Here is a 20,986-nt window from a genome sequence, read left to right on the forward strand (position 1 = left end):
CTTGGCCCTAAACAAGTATAAATAAATCTGACTAGAAGGCAAGGTCATGCTATGTTTGATTTATATCATACTAATGAGATACTGTTGGCTGGCTAGTGACTGATTTTGTTTCATCAGAGAATTGCTTTGGAAAACTGAGAAGCTGGAGACAATCCTAAGGCTCAAACCTGAATCCAGAGTCTACTGAAGTGCATAAATACTGTAATGTAGGGTTTAAGTGGAAAATGAGAGATGGCCCCTATTTCTTAACCATAGGTAGTTGTGTACATGTAGTTAAACAAGTGGACATACCCAAGTGCATAGGCCAGTGGTGTATAGTATTTTTAGTGTAATAGTCTATTTTTAGAAATGGCAAATACAAAAATATTTCCCTTACTTCAGTTTCATGCTTCCAACCAGGATGACAGATACCACAAAGAAACTGAAGTTTTGGTAGGAGCATGGCATAGATCTGCACCAAGCTTCCATGCACTCGGGACTCCGCTCCCTTTCTTCTGGCTGTCCTCAGGACCTGTGAGCAGGCTGCTGTGTGGAAGAAATCGGGATTGTGAACTGTGTGTCTCAAGTCTGAGGCCTGGCGTGGGGCTGAAGGGTGGGGTGCTCCTGCTCATCGCTGTGGGCACAGCCCTGTGCCACAGTGAGCACTTTTAATATGGGCAGCAGACAGGGCTTTCAGCAAACATCCGTCGTTCAAAGAGCTTCAGCTTTCGTGGATATTGGGACTTGGAGTCAAATACCCTGGTGTAGACTCATTTCTAAAGGAACTACAAATGGAGTTCCCAGGGCTGGTGCTAGTCTGGTGCAAACTGCAGCTGTGAATGGTGCTGACAGCCTGGGCCGTCCTCACCTGCACAGCTGCAGTGAGAATGTTAATGGGTTTGTATGGACTGTGTGTCTGTTTAGTTTGGCAGATGGAGCAGATTGCAGTTCACAGGGACTTTAAGTGTTGAAAAAATGTATTTATGTGAATGAACAGAAGGTATTTGGGTTTTGGGTTGTTTCTGGGATTTTTACTCAGTTTTTATCAGGCACCTAATTGATCAATGAACTTGTGAGCTAAACACTTTGGAGCCTGCAGGGACTTGTCTGCTAAGTCTTTGTGTGATGTAGGACTGATGATAGTGCTCACATAAATCCTAAAACAGATTTTAAAGTCTTCTATCTCTTACTGTTTTCCTTGAACAGGTAGTAACAGAAGGAAGTGAATGTGTCTGTCTTCTACCAGGAGTGTGCAGCTGAAGAGGTGTTGCCTCTGCTGGAAGGAGAGTGAAAGTCATCTTATGACCTGCTGGTGTTTGACTTGTAAACATGATTAAAAAATAGACTTTGCTATAAAAATTAATTTTAAGTTGAATGTTGTAGAAAGAGTTTGTAATGATAATGGGAGAAACAGAGAATGGTTTGGTTTTTTTGTTCTGCTTTGTGTGTAGAGGCTTTTTCTGGCTGCTGTTAATTGTGCAGTGCAGAGCCAGCTCAGGCTTTCCCAAGGGCACAGGACTGACTGCTGCTGTGCCAGGAGTGGAGGCAGTTTGGTACCACTTCCACAGTCTCCAAACTCCCAGCCAGAACTGGTCCCAAAGGCCTTTCTCCTGTGTCAGTCCAGGTGTGCCTGCTCCATCCAGAGGCCGATCATCAGTGATGGCACCGCACAACCATTGGCAGGACTGCACTGGGCACCCTGCTGCTGGTGGGGCTGCTGTCCCCATGGTCACCTCACTGCCCTTGGGCCCACCAGCGCGTGGGAGGACGAGATGGGGCCTGTCCCTGGCCAGACAGCAGGCCTGGATGTCACCTGCGCTGATGTGACTGTTCTGCATCACAGTCTCTTTTGTGACTATGATGTAGAAATTATCAGTGACAGCTAGGGTTACAGAAGTAAAAAAATCTAGAAAACTTTTACATATAATCACTCTTGAAAAGATGATGGTGAGGGTCTAGTTGAATATTGACTTTAGGCTCTGATTAAACAAGTAAGGGACAACATGTCAACTTTATGATATTTACAGTAAATGTAACACATCTTCATTTGTATAACTTGTTTTTTTTTTTTAACAAAGCTGAAAATTGTATTCTTACCTTAATTTCTTCAGATATTTGGTCTCAATCTAATGCCAAGTTTAGGGCAAATGCCATTTACTGTCTTCAGGGACTGCAAAATAGAAAAAATGTATTTACTATAGCTAATAACCATTATTTTTAAAAGTTTGTTAAGACTGAGGATTCACATGTCCATAATCTCCCTCAAGACAGGATTTCTTGCATGATTAATTTCTCTTTCTTCTCAATGAGGATTTTATAATAGGAACCTTCTCTTAACTAAGAAATATCATGTGAACAGGTTTTTTTACTTTGAGCTGCCGGGTGAATATACTGGGTAACAATTCACACTGATCTTTTGGGGAATACACAATTTTTGGGGCAAAACAGACAGTTGAAGTGTTCTTTTGGTAATTATAATTACATACCTCTTTCAGTGTGTATTAACTTCATTGCTTATTGTTGAAACAATGATGTATTTTACTGAAGTGTTAACAGATTAGTATCATGTGAAAGCAAGTAGATGAAAAGCTTAAACCTGTGGAAAAACTTCCATAGCAACAGCAAAACAGTTCCAGTCAGAATCAATAAAAGTATGAAAGCATTGCCTTTCACTCAACTGCTTCTGTGTAATGCCCGGGGAGCTGGCTTTAACTGTGCTTTGCAAAGCACTGTGCTATCATAAATTAAACAGTCTTACCTGCTCAGGTGAGGCCCCAGACTGCAAGATGTTAACATGTCTTAAGTCAATACAGCCTGCTAACACATTATTTCCTTTTCTGATGCTTAGTATGTGCCTTTATAAAATATGAATTAGTTTCTTATTCATAGTTAATAGAATGTGTTGTGTTTAGCTACCAGCTTTGTTAAATATTGCTGGTTACTGAAATTCCTGCAACTATGCTGGTATCTTTTGCAGTGTAAAACGCCTCTTTTGTACACAGCTTTTATCTTTTGACAAAAGGAAATCTCTACTCCTGTTCTTTTAATGAGCAGGAGAGCAAAATATTTCTGCCAAGTCACTCAAAAGGGCAAGGACAAATTTTTCCATTATAATAGTTGTTTTCTGAGACTTCAGATGTGGAATTGCTGACTTTCAATAACTGTGAGAAAATAGAACTGCAGCTAAAGAAAAAGGATGGAGGAAATATTTAAAAAAAAACGGGTGCCAGCACCTGGAGAACTTTCTGTACAGATACTCGCAAACTGACCACCCGGAAATGAGTGTGTCGGTGGCACAGCCTGGTCAGCTGGGAAAGCCCACTTTACTCAGTATTTTTTGCATTGGCTCTTGGATGTTTGGGCTGTTTTTTAGATAAAGCATTTTCCCACAGAAGCTTCTGAATGGGCTATAGGAAGGTACTTTACAATATCCTTATAATGTGGTACTGCACAGGAGTAACAACTCCTGCTCCACTCCTGATGTGACACTCAGAATGGTTTTGGTTTAGTCAGACCACAGGTGAAGGATATTTGTCTAAAGTACCAGAAGTTTCATTGACTAGAAAACCTGTTTCCTACATTCAAGTTTCAACAGGGTCTAGAAGAGTGTGGGGCCGATACTGAGAGTAGATGTAAATGAGATTAATCGCTGCAGTTGAACAGCTGAGATTACCGTAGGCATATGACACAAGTGCTATTAGTTACGTGTCCTCTTCATCTCACGGACTGTATGTTCCCTGCTTCAACCAGCAGCAGTTTAACCGTAGCCTGAGGCTGTTTTGTTGTCTTCCAGCTTACCTCTTGATATGAAGTGTTGATAGGAACACCTTGCTAAGAAGGCAAGTCCCGCTTCAATTCTGGCCAAGAAAAGGATGACTGCAGTGGGACAGATGTCCAACAGACACTCCTCCGTTTGCATGTGCTCCAGGTTTATCAAAAAACCTTCAGTATATGGAAGTCCAGGAAGAGAAATTTGGCACTAATGGAAATCAAGACCTTAACAAAAGCAGCTGAAGATCTTGAGGTAAGGCTGCAGAACAGCTGTCTCTGAATGGAGGCTGCAGACCTGAGATGCTCCTGTTCTCCCTGTGCTTATAAGGCAATGCTTTACCTTTCTGAATTTATCTGATCTTGATTTCAGAAACAAGTCTCACAACAAAATTGCCAAAATAAAATCCTTGTCTGTATTATTTGCACCAAAAAAAGGCCTGCACTGCAAGAGGGGTAGCAAATACAGAGCAAAGTACCAAATGCAAACCCATGATGCTAGAAGTGCAACTGCTGTAAGTTGCAATAAGAAAGTATGTCACAGAGAATCGCATTCAATGATAAAGTTGACCTGTTGAGGAGGAAAAACCAAGCAAACAGGCAATCAAGACAGTATAGGAATGTTTTTGAAGGAATCTAAACAAAGAGGAAGCACAAGGTAAAGCGTAGAGAATGCATTTACACTGTAAATAAAGTCATAACTCATACAAACAACTGAACAATATGACAGCATAAAACAACAAAATAACTAGAAACAATCGTTATCCATTCTTTAAGGGGATTTCAATGTACAGTCAGATTTGTACCTTGGAGAAGTCTAGATACTGCTTACTCTGCTGTATGCTAAATTCAGCATTCTAGTTTCATTCTGACATCCTCAAGAATTTAAAATCATGTATCATTTCAAACATAATAGTCAAACCTGGTTTTAAATTTGTAGTCTGGATATTCTGCTGCAGTATGCGGGTATTGAACTGTGCTGGATCATGCCATACAGGGACTGGCTGGAGGCATTTTGGTGTTTGTGTGGTGATCATTTTTTACTTATGACACTTAGAATTTTTTAATATTCTTGTTGAATGAATATTATTTTGTGAGTATTTTTACTAGATTTGAACTACTTAAGCACTGTTTCTTGTCAGTTGATTATATCCTAGCCATTGAGTAGGAGTTATTTTTCTTAGTTCAAAATATTGTGAAATTTTCTGAAACTCTGCCTGTGTCCAGAAACCCTTCTGATTCCATTCCTGTGCACAGAAAGATCTGAACTCATGTTAACAAAGCGTTTCATTTACAAACAAAAGCAGATATAAACTCAAGGGAATGGATGTACAGGCAGTGTTACTCATTCTTGCTCTCACTCCAGCTCCAGTTTGTTTATTTGTGTGTTGTCTATGGTGTGTGTCCAAAGTGTGAAGTCTCCAAGATGAACTGGATTGCTTTTGTATTTTTGACTCTGGTGAACATGCTGGGGCTCTGGTTACCAATTATGATCCCCAGTGATTACCTCACAACACAGCTGAATGATTTCCACATTCTTGAGGTATCCAGCTTAATATGTGAAATAATGACTGACAGCCCTTCAGAGTGAGTACTGGAATATCTGTCGCAGAATTGGCTCACTGGGGTGCAGAGGTGACCGAGCTACTTGTCTTGGGAAATAAGCACAACTAACCCGGCTGCTAATGATTATTAAAGAGTGTAGATACATCCAGTCATTTTTATCAGAATTATGTGACTAGCTATTAACTTTCCCACTGTCTATTGTCATGCTGTACTGATTTTTTCTTTTCATGTATTTACAAGTTCTATCTTTGAAATATTTTTGTGCATCTTTTGATTTTTTAGTGCTAAAGCTGCAGTTACACTGATGTCTTCATCGGGGATAATGTTTATGCTGTCTCTGATAGAAATTCAAATTCCACTGAAAAAGTAGAAAAATTACTTAATTTGGAGCTTAAGTTGTGAGGCGTGAGCTGCCCGGGATGCGGGCAGGGTTTGTGTTCGCGGCGCGGTCTGCCTGCCCAGCTGAAGCTGCGGCGGTAGCCCAGTGTCAGTTGATTCAGGGCTGCCCCTTTGCAAGTGAACGAGTCAGGCGGGAGCTCCCCTGGCTGTGCTCCCAGCAGCACAGGGTGCGAGCGAGATTTTAACAAGAGGAAAGCTTCATTTTTAGTGCTAAGGTCAGGGAGGGATCCATGCAAATGCTTCATTTTGCCTCACAGAGCAAGAGTGATCTGAGGGATATTTAAGCACTGCTGTTGGTTGCTGCAGCTTCCATAGTTGAGTTTTATTATAGACAAAGACACCGCTACAGGAAACTACTGACAGAGAGGGACAGAAGTTGTTCTAAGAGAATATCTCGCTCATCCCTGTCCCGCATTCGCTGCACAGCACGGGACTTGCCTCTGACGAAAACTTCGGACTGTTGCTGGGAAGCAGGAGCACGGAGAATTTGCTCACACTTCTGTTGGAGGCAGCAAAATTCTTTTAATCCTGAATATTGCTTACAAATTAGAAGCAGTGGTATTATACAGTTGTTTTTGCTAGTGAGGGGAGAAGAAATGGATGTGTTCAGAGCACCTGAAAATGAGTCGCTGTCGTCCAGTTCCTCTGGTCCAGGCAGATGGGATCCCTTCCGTCGTCCCTTGGACTCCATCCAGCCCTGGCACTTCCGGCTTCTGGCAGCACTCATGTTGGTGGTGACCTCCCTGTCGCTTGCTGAGAACCTGGCTGTCATCCTGGTAACTTTTAAGTTCAAGCAATTGAGACAACCTGTCAATTATGTTGTAGTCAACTTGTCTGTGGCTGATTTCCTGGTTTCACTGACTGGTGGCACCATCAGCTTTTTAACCAATCTAAAAGGTTATTTTTATATGGGATACTGGGCTTGTGTACTGGAGGGATTTGCTGTCACGTTTTTTGGTAAGCTGGATTTTGTTTGTGGTTGTGTATTCTTTTCACTTCTTTCTACTATTCTAGTAGTTATCCTGCAGCCTCCCCGTCACTGACTTTGCATGCCTTGGAACTCACTGGTTCTTCCCCCAGTTATATATATTGTGTAGTGGACCTCGTGTGTGAGTGAATAACGTGTATCACTATCTCTGTCATATGTCAGTGGTTTGCTGCGTGTGTACTGATCATTGAATATGCTTAATGAGAAAAAGCTGGTTAATAAGTGTTGGGGGGGTTTTGGTTAAATGATGTCAAAAAACCCCCCTCACCATGTGTAACTGTCTTCAGGGTTTGTGTTCAGGTGTGGACATATATGGATAGGTAAGAGAATGAGAGAGAGTGGCTGCTGTTGAACTGCAAGAACTATCAGGGCACAGAAACATGTTACTACCCTGCAGTGGTTCTGAGGAACGGTGACGCACCTGTGACACCTACATCTTTTTGTGATTCTTTTTCTTGGCTTTGTTTTACTAACTACAGAAAGAGTATTGAAATTGCTCTAAATGGGGAAATCCTCACCACATGGTTCCCTCTCTAAATACAAATCTACAGAATAAACGGGAAATTAGTTTAAAATGGGGCATCCATGTACTTGAGGGTGACATTCATTCCTGCCTCCCTGTTCCTGAAGCTGCACAGTAAAGCCAACCTGGTAACTGTCAGTGCTCTGAGCACACACTGTGCTGATCCTCAGCCTCAACAGGAATCTCACAGTTGCTCTCAGCCTGTTTAAGCTGCAGAGAGGGAATACTGGTGAGGGACAATGCTACTAGATCAGTTTGTGGCATGTAAGCCATGTCCCATGGAGAAAGATCAGGCTGTTTCAAGATTTTGGTTGCCAACCAGGTGGTATGTGCCTAATAAACTGAATCTCATGTTGCAAGCAGCTGTCTGTAGGTTGAAGTTTCATGACAGTCTGAAATATGACATTTTTTGCGAAGATACTGTTTTGAATAAATAGTTTGTTAATTTGGCAGCTACACAATTTGCAGGTTTTTTTTAGAGCAAAATGAAAAAAGAGGTCGTTGTCAGTTAAATGACCTGATCAGCTTCTTGACTTTGTAGTCATTATAGTATAGAGTGACAAACTAGACAAGCATGAAAATCTTGTGCTCTTAACAAATATTAGGACAATGCACATAAACTGCACATCCTTTCACAACTTGGGTGGATGGAGAAGATGCCTGATGTGGTGGGCAAACACTGGAACAGGTTGCCTAGAGTGGCTGTGGAGTTTCTATCTGTGGAAATACTCAAAATCCAACTGAACTTGGTCCCGGACAACCTGCTGTATGGCCCGCGCTTGAGTGCGAGGGGTTGTTGAACTTGAAAAGCTTAGAGATGCCTTTCAACCTGAACGGTTCTGTAATGTGGGTGGTGTCTGCTTTTCAGTGCGTCTCCCCAGTTGCTGATGCTGTTTCTTCCTACAGGCATCGTTGCTCTCTGGTCTCTTGCTCTGTTGGCTTTCGAGCGGTATATCGTGATCTGCCGCCCACTGGGAAGTGTGCGCTTGAGGGGAAAGCATGCAGCCCTAGGTATTGCCTTTGTGTGGGTCTTTTCATTCCTTTGGACCATCCCACCAACAATGGGTTGGAGCAGTTACACGACCAGTAAGATCGGAACTACTTGTGAGCCTAACTGGTAAGGCCACCCTTGCAGAGCATGGTGAAGAAATGAAACTTGCAGCTCAGGATGTCTCGGGTGGGAGTTTTAAGGAAAGGTTTGAAGATTATGTCAATCTCTGCAAAAATGAACGTAAAGGAAGTTGTAACAAAACTGAGAAAATTGCCAAGAACAGATTAAAAATCTAAAAAGAGTAGGTTCCATCTCTAATGAAAATAGTCGTCTTGTACCTTGTGCTTCTTGTCAGGGTCCACAGAGGCAGATTTTCCAGCAGCCTGCCCCGAGCAGCCTGCTCTGACCCCACAGCTGATGGCCCCTGAGCCGGAGGGGGGACACAGGCTGTTCCCAGCCAACTGTCCCACAGCTCTGGTGTCCGTGGTGCTGTGCTCGTGGTCCCAGGATCCCAGCCCAGGCTGGGGACGTGTCCCAGGGCTCCGTCTGCTGACACAATTGGAGATGGATTTTTGACAAAAATAGCAGTGACAGCTTTGAAGAGCAAAATTAATACTTCAAGAAAATAATAAACACATAATAGTAATACATGCACAATGTATTCTGTGTTTTATACAGGTACTCGGGAGCTTATACTGACCATACATACATTATTGCATTCTTCATCACCTGTTTTATAGTGCCTTTATTGGTGATTGTGGTATCCTATGGAAAACTGATGCAGAAGCTAAGGAAGGTAAGATGAAGCACTTATAAGTAAACTTCGAAAAAGTGTATGTTTCAATTTTTGTTTGATTTTCTATAAAGATCAGACATAAGCAGATTAAATTTCCAGGCAGCAAATGCACTTGGTTACCAATTCTTGTTTTATAATTTATGCTCTGGTCAGAAATTATTTTTCAAAGTGTGCAGTTTGCATCGCTTATCAGTGCATCTCATTAGCCAGATGTCACAGAAAGAATGTCTGCCTCATGAGGTGGGTGACCCAGAATTGGTTTATTTACAATTATACTTCCATTCAGTGATGTTTCTTAAGGCTCAAATCAGATAAATCAGAATTTAGCTTAAAATTACTGCATTTGTAAATGTTGGGAGTGCTGGCTAATACTCTAACACCTACATGCAGAATAAGATGTAGCATTTGTAAATAATGCAATGCTGTTGAGGAAATAAAACACCTGATTGTCCAGGAACATTTAAAAGACTTGAGAAAAGCTTTTGAGTTTTAGTTAATGATTGTTGTGTGACTGCAATTTGATTTCCACACAGATTGCCCTAGTAATTGCTTTTGGTCTCACTTTGACAATACAAATACAAAGATACTGAAGTAAATAAAAAATTAATAATGACAGTATACAGTAATCCCACAGCCTGTGGTTGAGTATCAGGATCCTTTTGTGCTGTCGCACTCCAGAGGAACAGGTCTTTCCTTGTAGATCATTAGCCTGCTCACTGGGTTCAGTGGTTGGAGGCCTTGTTTGTTTTCTGGAATCTTCTCTTTTCTTTGAAGGTGTCAGATACGCAGGGCAGGCTGGGAACTACAAGGAAGCCTGAAAGACAAGTGGCTAGAATGGTCGTTGTTATGATCGTTGCCTTTCTGATCTGCTGGACGCCGTACGCCGCCTTTTCTATCTTAGTCACTGCGTACCCCTCCATTGAGCTGGATCCTCGCCTGGCAGCAATTCCAGCTTTCTTCTCCAAAACAGCTACCGTTTACAATCCAATTATTTATGTCTTTATGAACAAACAGGTACTGTATGCTCTGTGTCGTTAACGTTAATTTTGTTGTTTTGTTTTGTAAAGAATTATTTCTGCTTACCTGCATGTTAGTTAAATAGCATTGCAATATCCAACATTTAGAACTAAAACAAGAAGTCACTGTGTATCTACCTCTTGGAAGATGGCGTAAGCCTCTGTGCATTATTGAAATATGAACATGAATAATTATTAGGTTTGGATATAATAACAGAAATTCAGCCCTTAGTTAACATCAATTAGTTTTCCGTATGAAAAGTCTATTTTCAAGACTTGTCCCAGTACACTTCTATAATTCAGGAATGCGATGCTAGTGAGTTGGTTTTTGAGGTGGGGTGGAATGCTCCTGTTGCTTGAATTGGTGTCGTGCTGTGTTTGGGGCTGTATGTACAGGTTGGGCGGAAACACCTCACGTGGCTGTGGGACAGGGAGCGTTCTCCTCTGGAACGGCGGCGGAGGGTTGGAGGTAGAGACGGATTGACAAGAGTGTGTGTGATAATAAACTGGAATAGGTTTATGCGATGAATGTAGCTACTGAGAGTGGTGGCATCAAGCAGAGTATAAGCAAATAGGTGAAAAGAACAAAAATAGTGAAGTGACTGAATGAGAAGTGGTGAATGCATGTATTTTAGTCCTGCAGGGAGAGCTACTGCTTGTATGTCACACGGGCAGTACCCTGACCTCCCAGGGCTTGGCAGATGTGTGCTGATCCCCCCCATTAGTGGATGTGAATGCCATGGAAACAAACCAGCTTTGAATAGCTGGGTATTGGCACATGAGAGCCACTCATGAGCCTGGGGAAATGCCCAATTCTGTCCATTAGTTGTGCTTAGTAATAAGCACAGGAAAACTTATTTTTAGAGCAAGATTTTCAAACAGTCTGTGTCTTTTTAGCATGTCATTATTTCTCAGAGTTCTTATGGTGCCACAGGCAAATATGTTTTATGGGGCTATTTCTTTACATTCCAAACTCACTCATGAGAATTTCCAAAGTTTTAGCTAAGACACAAACTGCTTTATAGAGAGATTTCTAAATTCCGTATGTGTTTTGACTGATCTTCTTTTTTCTTTCAACTTTCTAGTTCAGGAAGTGTTTGATTCAGATGTTCAGCTGTAGTGCTGTGGAAACTGTGGAGTCCAACATGAACCCGACTTCAGAGAGAGCAATGCTAACCCAGGACAAGAGAGGCAGTGAGATGTCCACCATGGCAGTGCATAGCACCCTTTCTAAGAGGAAGACTGGAGATCAACACAGGAATTGCCAATCTTTTGCTCAGTTGTCAGCTTCGGAAAATAAAATCTGTGCCTTGTAGGGTGGGAGGTACAATCATTAATGCAGTGCTACAGCATGTTTCCTTGTTACCATCTCTTAATACAGAAAATGTTGTCAGTGGGGGTGTTACGTTCCTGTGGACACTGGCTTTTGAGATTCCAGGCTCCTGAGCGCACACAAGTGTTTCTTGGCTCTGCAGTTGCAGTCAAACATGCTGCCAGAAGGTGGGTGCCTCCCTCTGCTATGTTCTGTTCCGAGTCCACAGGCCGCTTGGTCCTGAGAGTAACATCAGGAGCGGTGCTGGCTCTAGGATGGTAAGGATGGGGGAGTTGTATGCTGATGACAGCTCCTTGGTCAGCTGGACAAAAACATCAAGTGGCATATGGCTTCAGTGTGCAAATGGACAAATGATAGATGGCACACAGCTGGCTCCATCTCAGCCAATGGAGGTGCAGGGAAGAACAGGTCTGAGGGATTTTTTTTTGTTGTTCGTTTTGGTATTTTTACAAAAAAGAGGCAAAGCTTCTGCACTTATGTCTGTCCTTGAGAACCTCCTCTGGGCCACTGCAGTCTCCAGCAACTCGGATAAGCCATCCAGGCTCCCAAGCACTGTTTCAATGAAACAGGCCCTGACAAGAGCTGGTCAGCTGCTCTCTTTGCATCCCTCTTTGTCAAGAAAGTCTGTGCTTGTGGCAACTTTTGAAGTAATTTGGACTAAATGCTCATTGTGGGTCTCTTCTACCTGAGCTGTTAACTCAGCTTCAGGAGTCAGTAGGGTCTAGGAAAGTACAACTATGCAGGAATTCTGGAGAAGGGGCCAGCAGCACAGCTTAGAGTTGTGAAGCTAAGCAAAATTGTTAGATTTTTTTGAAAGCACAGATACTCTCCTTGCAAAGTGGCTGGTGCTGCGGGCTCCCGGCACGCTGGGCGCTGCCTCCGGCTGCAGAGGCACCGCACTTGGAGCGCCCGCTTTGTCCTAGCGCACCAGCTCGTGGCACGGAGCTGCCTGTGGACTCTTCCCAGCACAGCACGCAGACAGCGGCGATGTGCAGGGGATAACTAGGAAGCAGAGGAGTGATGTTATAGTCCTGTGATGCCAGCCATGTGCACATACATATTTGAAAGTTAAGTGGCATGTTGTAGCTTTAAAGGTGGTGTTTCATAGCAAATATTGGTATGTTATTTCTCTGGTAGAATTACATATTTTCCTGTAGTTATGTAGTGTTTAATTTGTTGGGTTTTGTTTTTCTGAAGTGGCATATTTAAAGGACTTAATTCCAGCTAACTGTAGATACTGTACTTTGAAAGATACTATAAATGATCAAGTGTTAATGTATTCATATTGTGGCATAATGATTTCATAAGAGCAGTGGTATGTAACACTCCACATGAGAGCCTGTTCTGCTGTCATTTGCATGATATAAATCGAGTGAGTCACTAATCTTGTTTTTACGTTACAGTGCATCATGTGGTCTGCAGAGCTGCCTAGAAAGAAACACGGCATTTCACTAATTCTATACTATTAATTATTAATACAAGCATTTCCATATAGTGGTTCAGATGGAAGAAGTTTGTTAATTTTGACATTATGGAAGTTTTTCTTGAACAAATGGCAGAGCTTGGTTAAAACTAAACCCAGCTAATTCTTGACAGAGTTCAGCTTGTAAAGTTACATTTTTAAATGTATGTATTTTTGGAGGTACTTTCTGTGAGGTTCTTTTTCATGCAATATTTCGTTAAAATCTGAAACTTGCCAGCACAATTTAATAGACATGTAGCAGTCAGTAATTTTTAATTAAATTTGGGAATAACACAGCTGGACTCTTAGAGTGGGTATTTTATGAGGATGAATAATAAATGGCATAATTTGAGACCTTTATAGTGTTGTGGTGCCATTTTGGCTGTTAATCTGCATTTGAGGAGTTCTTCCTGAGTCAATATTTGTAGAGCTTCCATATCTCGATGTTAATGTCAGGAAACACTGGTCCTACCTGCGTTTGGGGTTCTGCCAAAGGACATCAAGAGGTGGCTGGACTGTAGCTGACTCAAGGAACAAAGCTTGGGTGTGAACACTGTAGGCACAGTGTGGTGAGTCACAGTAAGCCATTGCTGTAACTACCTAGTGAAATTACACAAGGCCAGTGTGTTGCTTTTTGCTTCACAAATCACCACACGTTTGCTGTGAGGTTTTCTTTCCAAGCATGACAGTTAATTAATTTCAATGGACTGTGTGGATGGGAGTTGGTAGAGCAGGTAGAAGAAGGAAGGAGTCCAATGCCGAGTTCTTTACAGGTCCTTGTATACGTTTGTACTGCCTGCAGCATAAGAATTTGTTGCACTTACCATGTTTTTTCTTTGTCACCCTTATGGCCTGTCCTGATACTCATATTTCATTTAGCTGATGACTGCAGACATCTTTGGAACCTCACCAGCAATGCTGCACTTCAGAATGTGTTCACTCCATCAGGATTGAACACCCTACCACTGTAGAATTTCAATTTAGCTCCAACTGCAAAGGGCTTAGAATTCAAAGTTGAGTTTATATACATAACCCTTTCTATTGTCTTCATGACTGTGGTGTTGTACCTCAATAAAATCTGCCATGACTGAGCAGCTGGAGATCATGAAGGCCTAAAGGCTTCATTTGGTGTCTTGGTGTCAGTGTGCTTGGGAGCTTGCCGGATTTTTTGACTCTTTCCTGGGATCTTGTCCTCTGAAGGTTTGGGTATGGTGGTTTTGGTTTTTGTTTAAATCATAGTTGTGCCTGGTGACAGAGAGTGAAATGGCTTCTTTCTGCGTGGGCAGAAACAATCCCCATGCACTCTGGCATTTCGTTCTGCTTGAGGCCAAAGCTTCAGTCACTGCCGCTGACAAGGACAAAAGTGACTGGTGATAGCTTTTCTTAGCAATGCGTGTATCTTCGGGAAGCCATCTGTCACTGCCGTTGTCGGCCTGCGGCTAGCTAAGTGACTTTATGCAGATCTGTTTAATATGAAAGTGTGCATTACATAAAGCCAGAGTCACAGGACCCCCCGGGTCACACGGTGAGGGAAGAGCTCAGCCCTGACCGAGGGGGCTGCAGCCCCACGGGCTCTGCCCTGGCCCAAGTGCGCTCTATCAGGGCAGTACCGCCCTGCGCCACCCCCCGCGGGAGCGTTTCCCGGGGAAGGGGTTTCCCGGCCTCCAGCAGCCGCGCTCGGTGCCGCCCGCTCTGCGGCCTCGCGCTGTGTGACGCGGTTGCCATGGTATCCCCGGCGGGGCCTGCGGCTGCGGCGGCGCCTTCGGGCCCGTGACCGGCGGGGCGGCGCGCGGGTCCCCGGGCCGCTCGGGGCGCGGGTCGTGCCCGCGCTGCTGGGGTGCGCGCGGGGCCGCGCGGCGGTACCGGCCCCGCGGGCACACACGGCCCGGCCCGGCCCGGCCCCGCGGGCACACACGGCACGGCCCGGCCCGGCCCGGCCCCGCGGGCACACACGGCACGGCCCGGCCCGGCCCGGCCCCGCGGGCACACACGGCCCGGCCCGGCCCCGCGGGCACACACGGCCCGGCCCGCCGCCCGCAGGCAGAGCCGCTCGGGGCGGCCGTTGGCAGGTGCCGTCGCAGGCCGGTTCGGCGGAGCTGCCGCACGTCCCGCTGAGGCCGCGGAGAGGCGGCCATGGACCGGTCGGTCCGGGAGCGGCTCCGCGCCGCCCGCCGCCGCCGAGGTGAGAGCTGCCGTGAGGCGGGCCCGTCTGGGAAATGAGCGGATAGAAATCACACTTAACCACGGGAACTGCTTGATCTTAACCAGCTCCGTTTCTAAAGAGATAGAAAACGTATTGTTGTTACGAGTGCTTTTAATTGCTGCCTAATTAGGAGAAATAACCGCTATAGTGCTCTTCGTTTAATCTGGTTTTCTTCCAGTCAAGTTTACTTCATATAAATGCGTTCAGGATCAAATCTCGAGTTTCCTTGTGACCAGAAAGCACCGTCGCGTTCAGGGAGTGGCGAGCCGGGCCTTCAGACGGTTCTCTGTGCGCTGACACCCATCGCACACCGCAGGACAGCTGTTGGTGCTTCATCTTGGAACTGGGGCTGACTGCAAACAATGCTGCAGGAGAAACAGGATGAAATAATGTAACCATGTCCGTCAGTCCGGCTTGAAGCATGAATTCCCTGTTACCTTCTTTATTCCTTTTTTATTTCAGATGTTCAGGCTTTGAAAGATGCTTATGAATTGATCAAATCAGCCTCTCAAGGAGAATCTGTACTGGACTCATCAGATAATTTCAGCACTGACTTATATGTTTTGTGTGCTGAACAAGCATTTGAGGTTTGTAATTTAGGCAGTTTATTCAATAAAAACATTTATATGATGTATTGTATTTACAGTTGTTAAAGTTACTACTTAAAAATATTCCCAGAAGTACATGTGAAAAATATGACACTGTTCTGGTTTTGGAGAGCCATTGTCTAAACGTGCATTTTCAGTTAAAACCCGGCCTCTAAATTATCACTTCTTTATAATCGGTTATCAAACTGGCTTGTGAAGTTTGTAATTAGACCAAAACATTCAAGGTATACCACAGCGATGTAAAATAGTTTGCCATGCCTGTTTGTTCTTGTTAGGGAAAGCTAACATTAGCAATTTGGTTATGACCAAAGAAAATGGGTGTGTGAACAGTCCCTACTGGGCAAAAGAAGAAAAGATGACATTTTAATTATGAGAGATTGTTGCTAGTTGAACTGACTTCTATAAAACGTGGTAGAGGTTCTTAATTTTGAATTATTGTCTAATTTGCAGTCCATGGGTACAAGTGCCTGGATTTCAAGCAGATGGACTTTCTGATAAAACATTCTTTTCCCCCAAGCTGCAAGGCCCTCAAGTTCCACCTGTTGTCTGGAAACTGAGATGCAGCACTGACATCCCTATGAAATCCTGCAGGCTGATGTCTGTCCTTTCCAAAAACATCTCTGAGAATTTTGCCTTTATGGTAAAAATTCTGTTAACTGACATTAAAAAGTGAAACTTTTTTGTATACGGTAAGGGGTTATATGACTGAGTGACTAAGGAACCTTTAAAAATGACCCATTTTTCTAGATATTTGTAATGACAAAAGTCTCGCTTTACATTTTAATAAATCTTGATGGGTTTGTACCAGATCTGATGTGCAGCTTTATGGAGTATTGTTTGCATACTGCTATGCAGTTAGATGTTACACTTTGAGTAGCCGTGTCATTTTAAAAACTAACAATTCTGATTTAGTTGTTGCTTTTTTAAATATTGAAATGCTTTTCTTGGTCTCAGCTGGGGCATCTGGAAATGAGCGCCGACTGTCTGCAGATGTATTTTAAAGGAAGATTTCCCGTGAACCAGTTTCTTGGCAGAGCGTATTTGTGCCAAGGCCAGTTGCACACTCCACTCTCTACGGATAATTTGGTGAGAAACTTTAAAGAGTTTTTCTTGCTAGGTTTTAACGTTCTGCTTTCAGCCATTTAAAATACACAAGGTAATCAGGATTGTGGGAAAGGTCCAAGGGAAATATCTTAACGGGTAGTTTGGGAGTAAACACCACTTACCAGCTGAATTAGACTAAAGTTGCAAGTACTTTGGGGAGGAAAAAAAAGGGTGCTTGAAAAATTTTTCAGACGGTTGATTGTTCTAAAGTCAACCTTTTCACTGTTCACATCGACGCGGCACTTTCGGATGGAGCGTTAGCGCACCTGGTCAGACGGCTCCTGGTGGTGTTGCGTTTCACGGCGCTGTGGGGAGGGAGGCCGAGGGGAGGTGCGCGGGTCGGGCCCGGGTGTCCCCGAGCGTGACCTCCCCGGGCGGCTTTTTGAAATGGGAGGTGACGCTTTCCGGGGGCAGCTCGCAGGACACTGCCTCTGAAAACCTGCCCGTGTTTCTGTTCAGTGGTGCCGTGTCCGTACCTGACCCGTTTTTACCTCCTGCTGAGTTGGAAAGGGAGTGGGATCACTCGTACTGTGGTCAGTCACCTTCACAATTTGTCAGTGAGATCTGACCCCCTAAAATGCCCTGAACAGATGTGTGTTATTTGTGTTCACAGACTTCCCTGACAGATGTTGCTGTAGTTTCTCTGAATAATGTGTTTGAATTAACTTTCAAACTAAAATCTTTTCCCTAGCATGTTATTTCTCCTTCCTCTGCCCTCTCTGAGCATATGTGCAGAACAACTGGTCAGGAGTCCCTCTAAATTCTGTACACATATAGAAAGCATTTTCTAATGCTCAGTAGCCTTTTACGTTTCTAAATTAAACCGGCTCTTCTGTGATGTTTTCTAAGTCTCAGCCGATTTTTCCTGTTTTCTTCTTGACTTTTGCTAATGCCTTGGAAGTTAAGAACCATCCCAGTACGTGTTCAGTTCTAACTTGGTCCCTTGTGTTGTGTGCTGTAATGCACTTTTCAGACAGGCTTTGTGTCAGCTGTAAAGTGTTTTCACTGATGTGTTTGTAGCTCACGTGTGAAAACAGGAGTGGTGCAACATCTCGTGGTGTGTGACTGATAACCATAATTTGCTTGGAAAAGATAAATGGGTCCTCACTTTGGTTTCCATCTAGGGAGTCCTTGTTAGCTGATTAAGATGCCTGTGTTCTTAAGGCCCAAGTGCAACTTTTCTGCTTTAGTACCTACCATCTCTCAGACTCTTAATCCTGGTTTTCTCTGTGTCTGGGCGGTTCCCCCTCGTTGTTCTGTGCCTGTCCCAGAGTCCCGTACATCAGTCCCAGCTCTCTCGGAGTTTTTAGCTGTTCTGTTTCGCTGTAAAGAGCCCTCTGGTGTCACCCTCTTCCTGCCCAGCTGGCTCCACGTCTACTTTACGTTTCCACTGCATCTTAGGCTTTCAGAAATCCCTTTTGATGGTCCCGTCCATCTTCTTCTCACCGTCCCTTCGGGTGTTTGTATGCGCTGATGGGATCCCCACTTAGCTGACAAAGGCTTGTTGGAACTTTTCTGAAGAAAATTATACTTCCAGTTTTTTAATGGTACAAACCATTTTTTTCCCTGGCTTTGCTCTTGGACGTTTCTGAGCTTTCTTTGCTGAAAGCTTAAAAACACAGCTTTGCCATTTTGGAAATTTTCAGGCCTGATAATTAAAGTTTGGCAGAAATGAAACAAACCAAAAGTGTAGGTTTAAAATTTGAAATCGGGAAAACACTGCATGTTTTATTTGAGGTTGATCTGAAAATAAAAATCCCGAGATGTGAACATATTGAAATAGGAAAATAATGTACTGATTTATAAAAGCCATATTCAGATTGCATTAACAATGTTTTTGTTCTGTTTAGGAAGAGTTTGAGAAGTTTGTGCTGTGTTTTATGAAGGCGATAGATTTTGCCGCCCATGATCAAAGGTAGGCCCTACCTCCTAAAGCCCCAGAGAACGTTACCAAGTCAGGCTTTCGTAGTAGTTTCTCACGTTTTCACCAGGTGGTCTAGAGCTGGGTTCTTTGGGGTTTTTTACTTTCGTGCATTCTCCCTGCATTTTGTCGCGGCGCTCGCGCAGCTGCTGTGGGCGCCTCTCGGGCCTCAGCAGGCGGATGGAGCCTGTTTGAGGCTGGCACGCGTCTCAGAGCGTTTCTGCTGCCGCTGAACTTGCGCTCAGTGGAAGGAGAGCACCACGTCAGCCCATTTTGAGTGGTTACTGGGCAGAGTGTAGTTGCAAGAGTTGCTGTGTTCTTCTGGAGCTGCACCTGTGTTCTCAGTTCCTAGGGACGGTGCTTATCTGAACACATAGAAAAAGTTCCAGTTCCTGATTCTTAGAAGTGTTTTAAAATACTCTGTCTGTATCTAAGTCTGTGAAATAACTAAATTCTTGATTTTTGCTTTTCAGATACCATTTTTTGATATATAATGCCTCGGTTCTTTATTGGCAACTTGTGAGGCCGTATCTTCAGCCTGGATTCCGCTACTGTCTTATTCCCAGCCTTTCTCGGATTGTTAACGCGTTAAACCGAACTGAAGAGCGAGACAGCGAGTGGAGAGCGGAGCTCATGATGTAAGTGTGTTTTCCATGTGGCCGTTCGGTTGTCTCTTGTACACGTGGCTGCCACCTGAGGTTGTCGTTAATAACGTGTGTTTCATTGGTAACATTGGAAGTAAGTTTGTTGTGGAAAGCTTAATTTATAGCTTTTTAAAGATACAGAAATGTACGCTTAACATAAAAGGTGCTTCATTTTAATGTTTACTTTGGGGTCGAAATGTTAGCGGCAGAGGCCGTGTGTCTGATCTGAGGTATCAGAGTTTCGGGTGTAGTGCCTGAGTCGTTGTTTATGTGCAGCGCTTTCCAGGGGGGAGAAAGACGGACTCCTGTTTTCTTCAGGTAAAGAAACACACCCTTTAAACAGATAAACAGAGATCTTTCTGTCATCTGATCCCTGAAATGAAAGAAACAGCCAATTTGGGAGCGGTACCTTGAATATAAAGAGTGTCTTGAAAAAATATCAATAAATTATTTCAGAAAGCATTAATAAATATTTAATACAAATATTTTTTTGTTCTGCAGAAATTTACTTGAGTGCTTCCTTGATGCTTCAAAACTGAAAGAAGCAAAAGAGTTTTCATCTACAGCAGCTATCTTTATTAAGGAGAATGTTCCAGATAAATACCCTCAGCTATTTTCTCTAATGGTAATGCTGTAAAATATTTTAAACTCTCAGTAAGACAGGACCTTTCCCTACATTTCATAAGGTGATAGTTATAATTGCTAAATATGTTGTCTCCATTTAAATTCTGAGCTCCCAAACAATACAGTAAATATGCAAATTGTTACCAATTTGTGTATTTTTGATACTAAAAGCTAAAGAGCTCCCTACAGCCACATGTTATTTTAATACAACCTAATATATAATTAGTATTAACACAGAAGATGTAGTGGGTGCAGCTTAACCTGCCTTATACTATTGAGGGTGTATTTAGCATCTGTTGACTTTTCTTATGCTGATAAATACTTAAACAACCCAACTTGAACTCTATAAATAGTTCTGGAAATCAGAGCATATGGCAATTGTTCACATTTCTTGCATGCCCTTAATTTGGGAAACAAGAGGGTGAAGACAAATGTGGCAAAAGCAGAAACAGGCAATTAAACTTGGAAGTTGCCTGTGGTCATATTTGCTTTCTTTCTGCGACACTGTCTATTGTCCTTCTTTGTCTACTCCCAATCGCTGCGTTTCGAAAACATTCGTTTGTAAGACGAAGTTCTCTAACATTTGGATTAAGAGAACCAATATACAGCCTTCCAGAGGTGCAGTATTAATGAAGTGATAACATTTAGGCAAGGTCAAAGTGCCTTGTGAAAAAAGTGTGACCCCCGCCGCGCTGTGACCCCCGCCGCGCTGTGACCCCCGCCGCGCTGTGACCCCCGCCGCGCTGTGACCCCCGCCGCGCTGTGACCCCCGGAGCAGGGCACGGCCGCCCTGCAGAGCTCGCTGTGTGCAGCTGCAGTCAGCGCTGCTTGCAGCGGGCAGCCGGCGCAGAACAAACCACGTGCGCGTGTTCAGTGCGTAACTCTACAGTTAAACTGAAGTAACTGCAGGTTATTGTCATTTCTTCTTAACATTTCTTGCTCTTTGTAATTTAGAGTTACAGATACATTTAAATAGGGATCAATATTCTTAGCTGGATGAGATAATTTCAGAATGGGTGTTATCAAAGGATATTATTAAAAATGCACTAATCAGAATTCTA

At 43.5% G+C, this 20,986-nt stretch overlaps 2 protein-coding genes across 11 annotated transcripts in view; both read left to right on the forward strand.

Annotated features, from left to right (window-relative positions):
* The first annotated feature begins 1,455 nt into the window (after positions 1–1,455).
* LOC136104328 (opsin-VA-like) lies at positions 1,456–13,115 on the forward strand. Of its 2 annotated transcripts, XM_071812283.1 has the most exons (7): positions 1,456–4,003; positions 4,121–4,405; positions 5,596–6,669; positions 8,130–8,340; positions 8,893–9,010; positions 9,785–10,024; positions 11,112–13,115. In XM_071812283.1, the coding sequence occupies exons 3-7, from the start codon at positions 6,309–6,311 to the stop codon at positions 11,340–11,342; spliced, it is 1,161 nt and encodes a 386-aa protein (XP_071668384.1). In that variant the 5' UTR covers positions 1,456–4,003; positions 4,121–4,405; positions 5,596–6,308; the 3' UTR covers positions 11,343–13,115. The 2 variants fall into 2 exon arrangements, with proteins under 2 accessions (XP_071668384.1, XP_065699271.1); XM_065843199.2 differs by having other exon boundaries at positions 4,121–6,669.
* A 1,719-nt stretch (positions 13,116–14,834) lies between these two features.
* CFAP46 (cilia and flagella associated protein 46) overlaps positions 14,835–20,986 on the forward strand; it is a 71,832-nt gene continuing 65,680 nt past the window's right edge. For 7 of the 9 annotated variants that reach the window (XR_011740373.1, XR_011740374.1, XM_071812285.1 and 4 more), the window contains exons 1-6: positions 14,836–15,003; positions 15,487–15,611; positions 16,587–16,718; positions 18,587–18,651; positions 19,131–19,295; positions 19,803–19,926. Coding sequence is in view for 7 of the 9 variants with exons in the window: in XM_071812285.1 (XP_071668386.1) it covers positions 14,955–15,003; positions 15,487–15,611; positions 16,587–16,718; positions 18,587–18,651; positions 19,131–19,295; positions 19,803–19,926 (660 nt within the window). In the remaining 2 variants the exon portion in view is untranslated. Of the gene's footprint in view, positions 15,004–15,486; positions 15,612–16,586; positions 16,719–18,586; positions 18,652–19,130; positions 19,296–19,802; positions 19,927–20,986 lie in introns of all 9 variants that reach the window. The other 2 variants (XM_071812289.1, XM_071812290.1) reach the window with 1 other exon arrangement.

Source organism: Patagioenas fasciata, chromosome 8 (assembly GCF_037038585.1).
Source record: "Patagioenas fasciata isolate bPatFas1 chromosome 8, bPatFas1.hap1, whole genome shotgun sequence".
NCBI classification, from domain to species: domain Eukaryota; kingdom Metazoa; phylum Chordata; class Aves; order Columbiformes; family Columbidae; genus Patagioenas; species Patagioenas fasciata.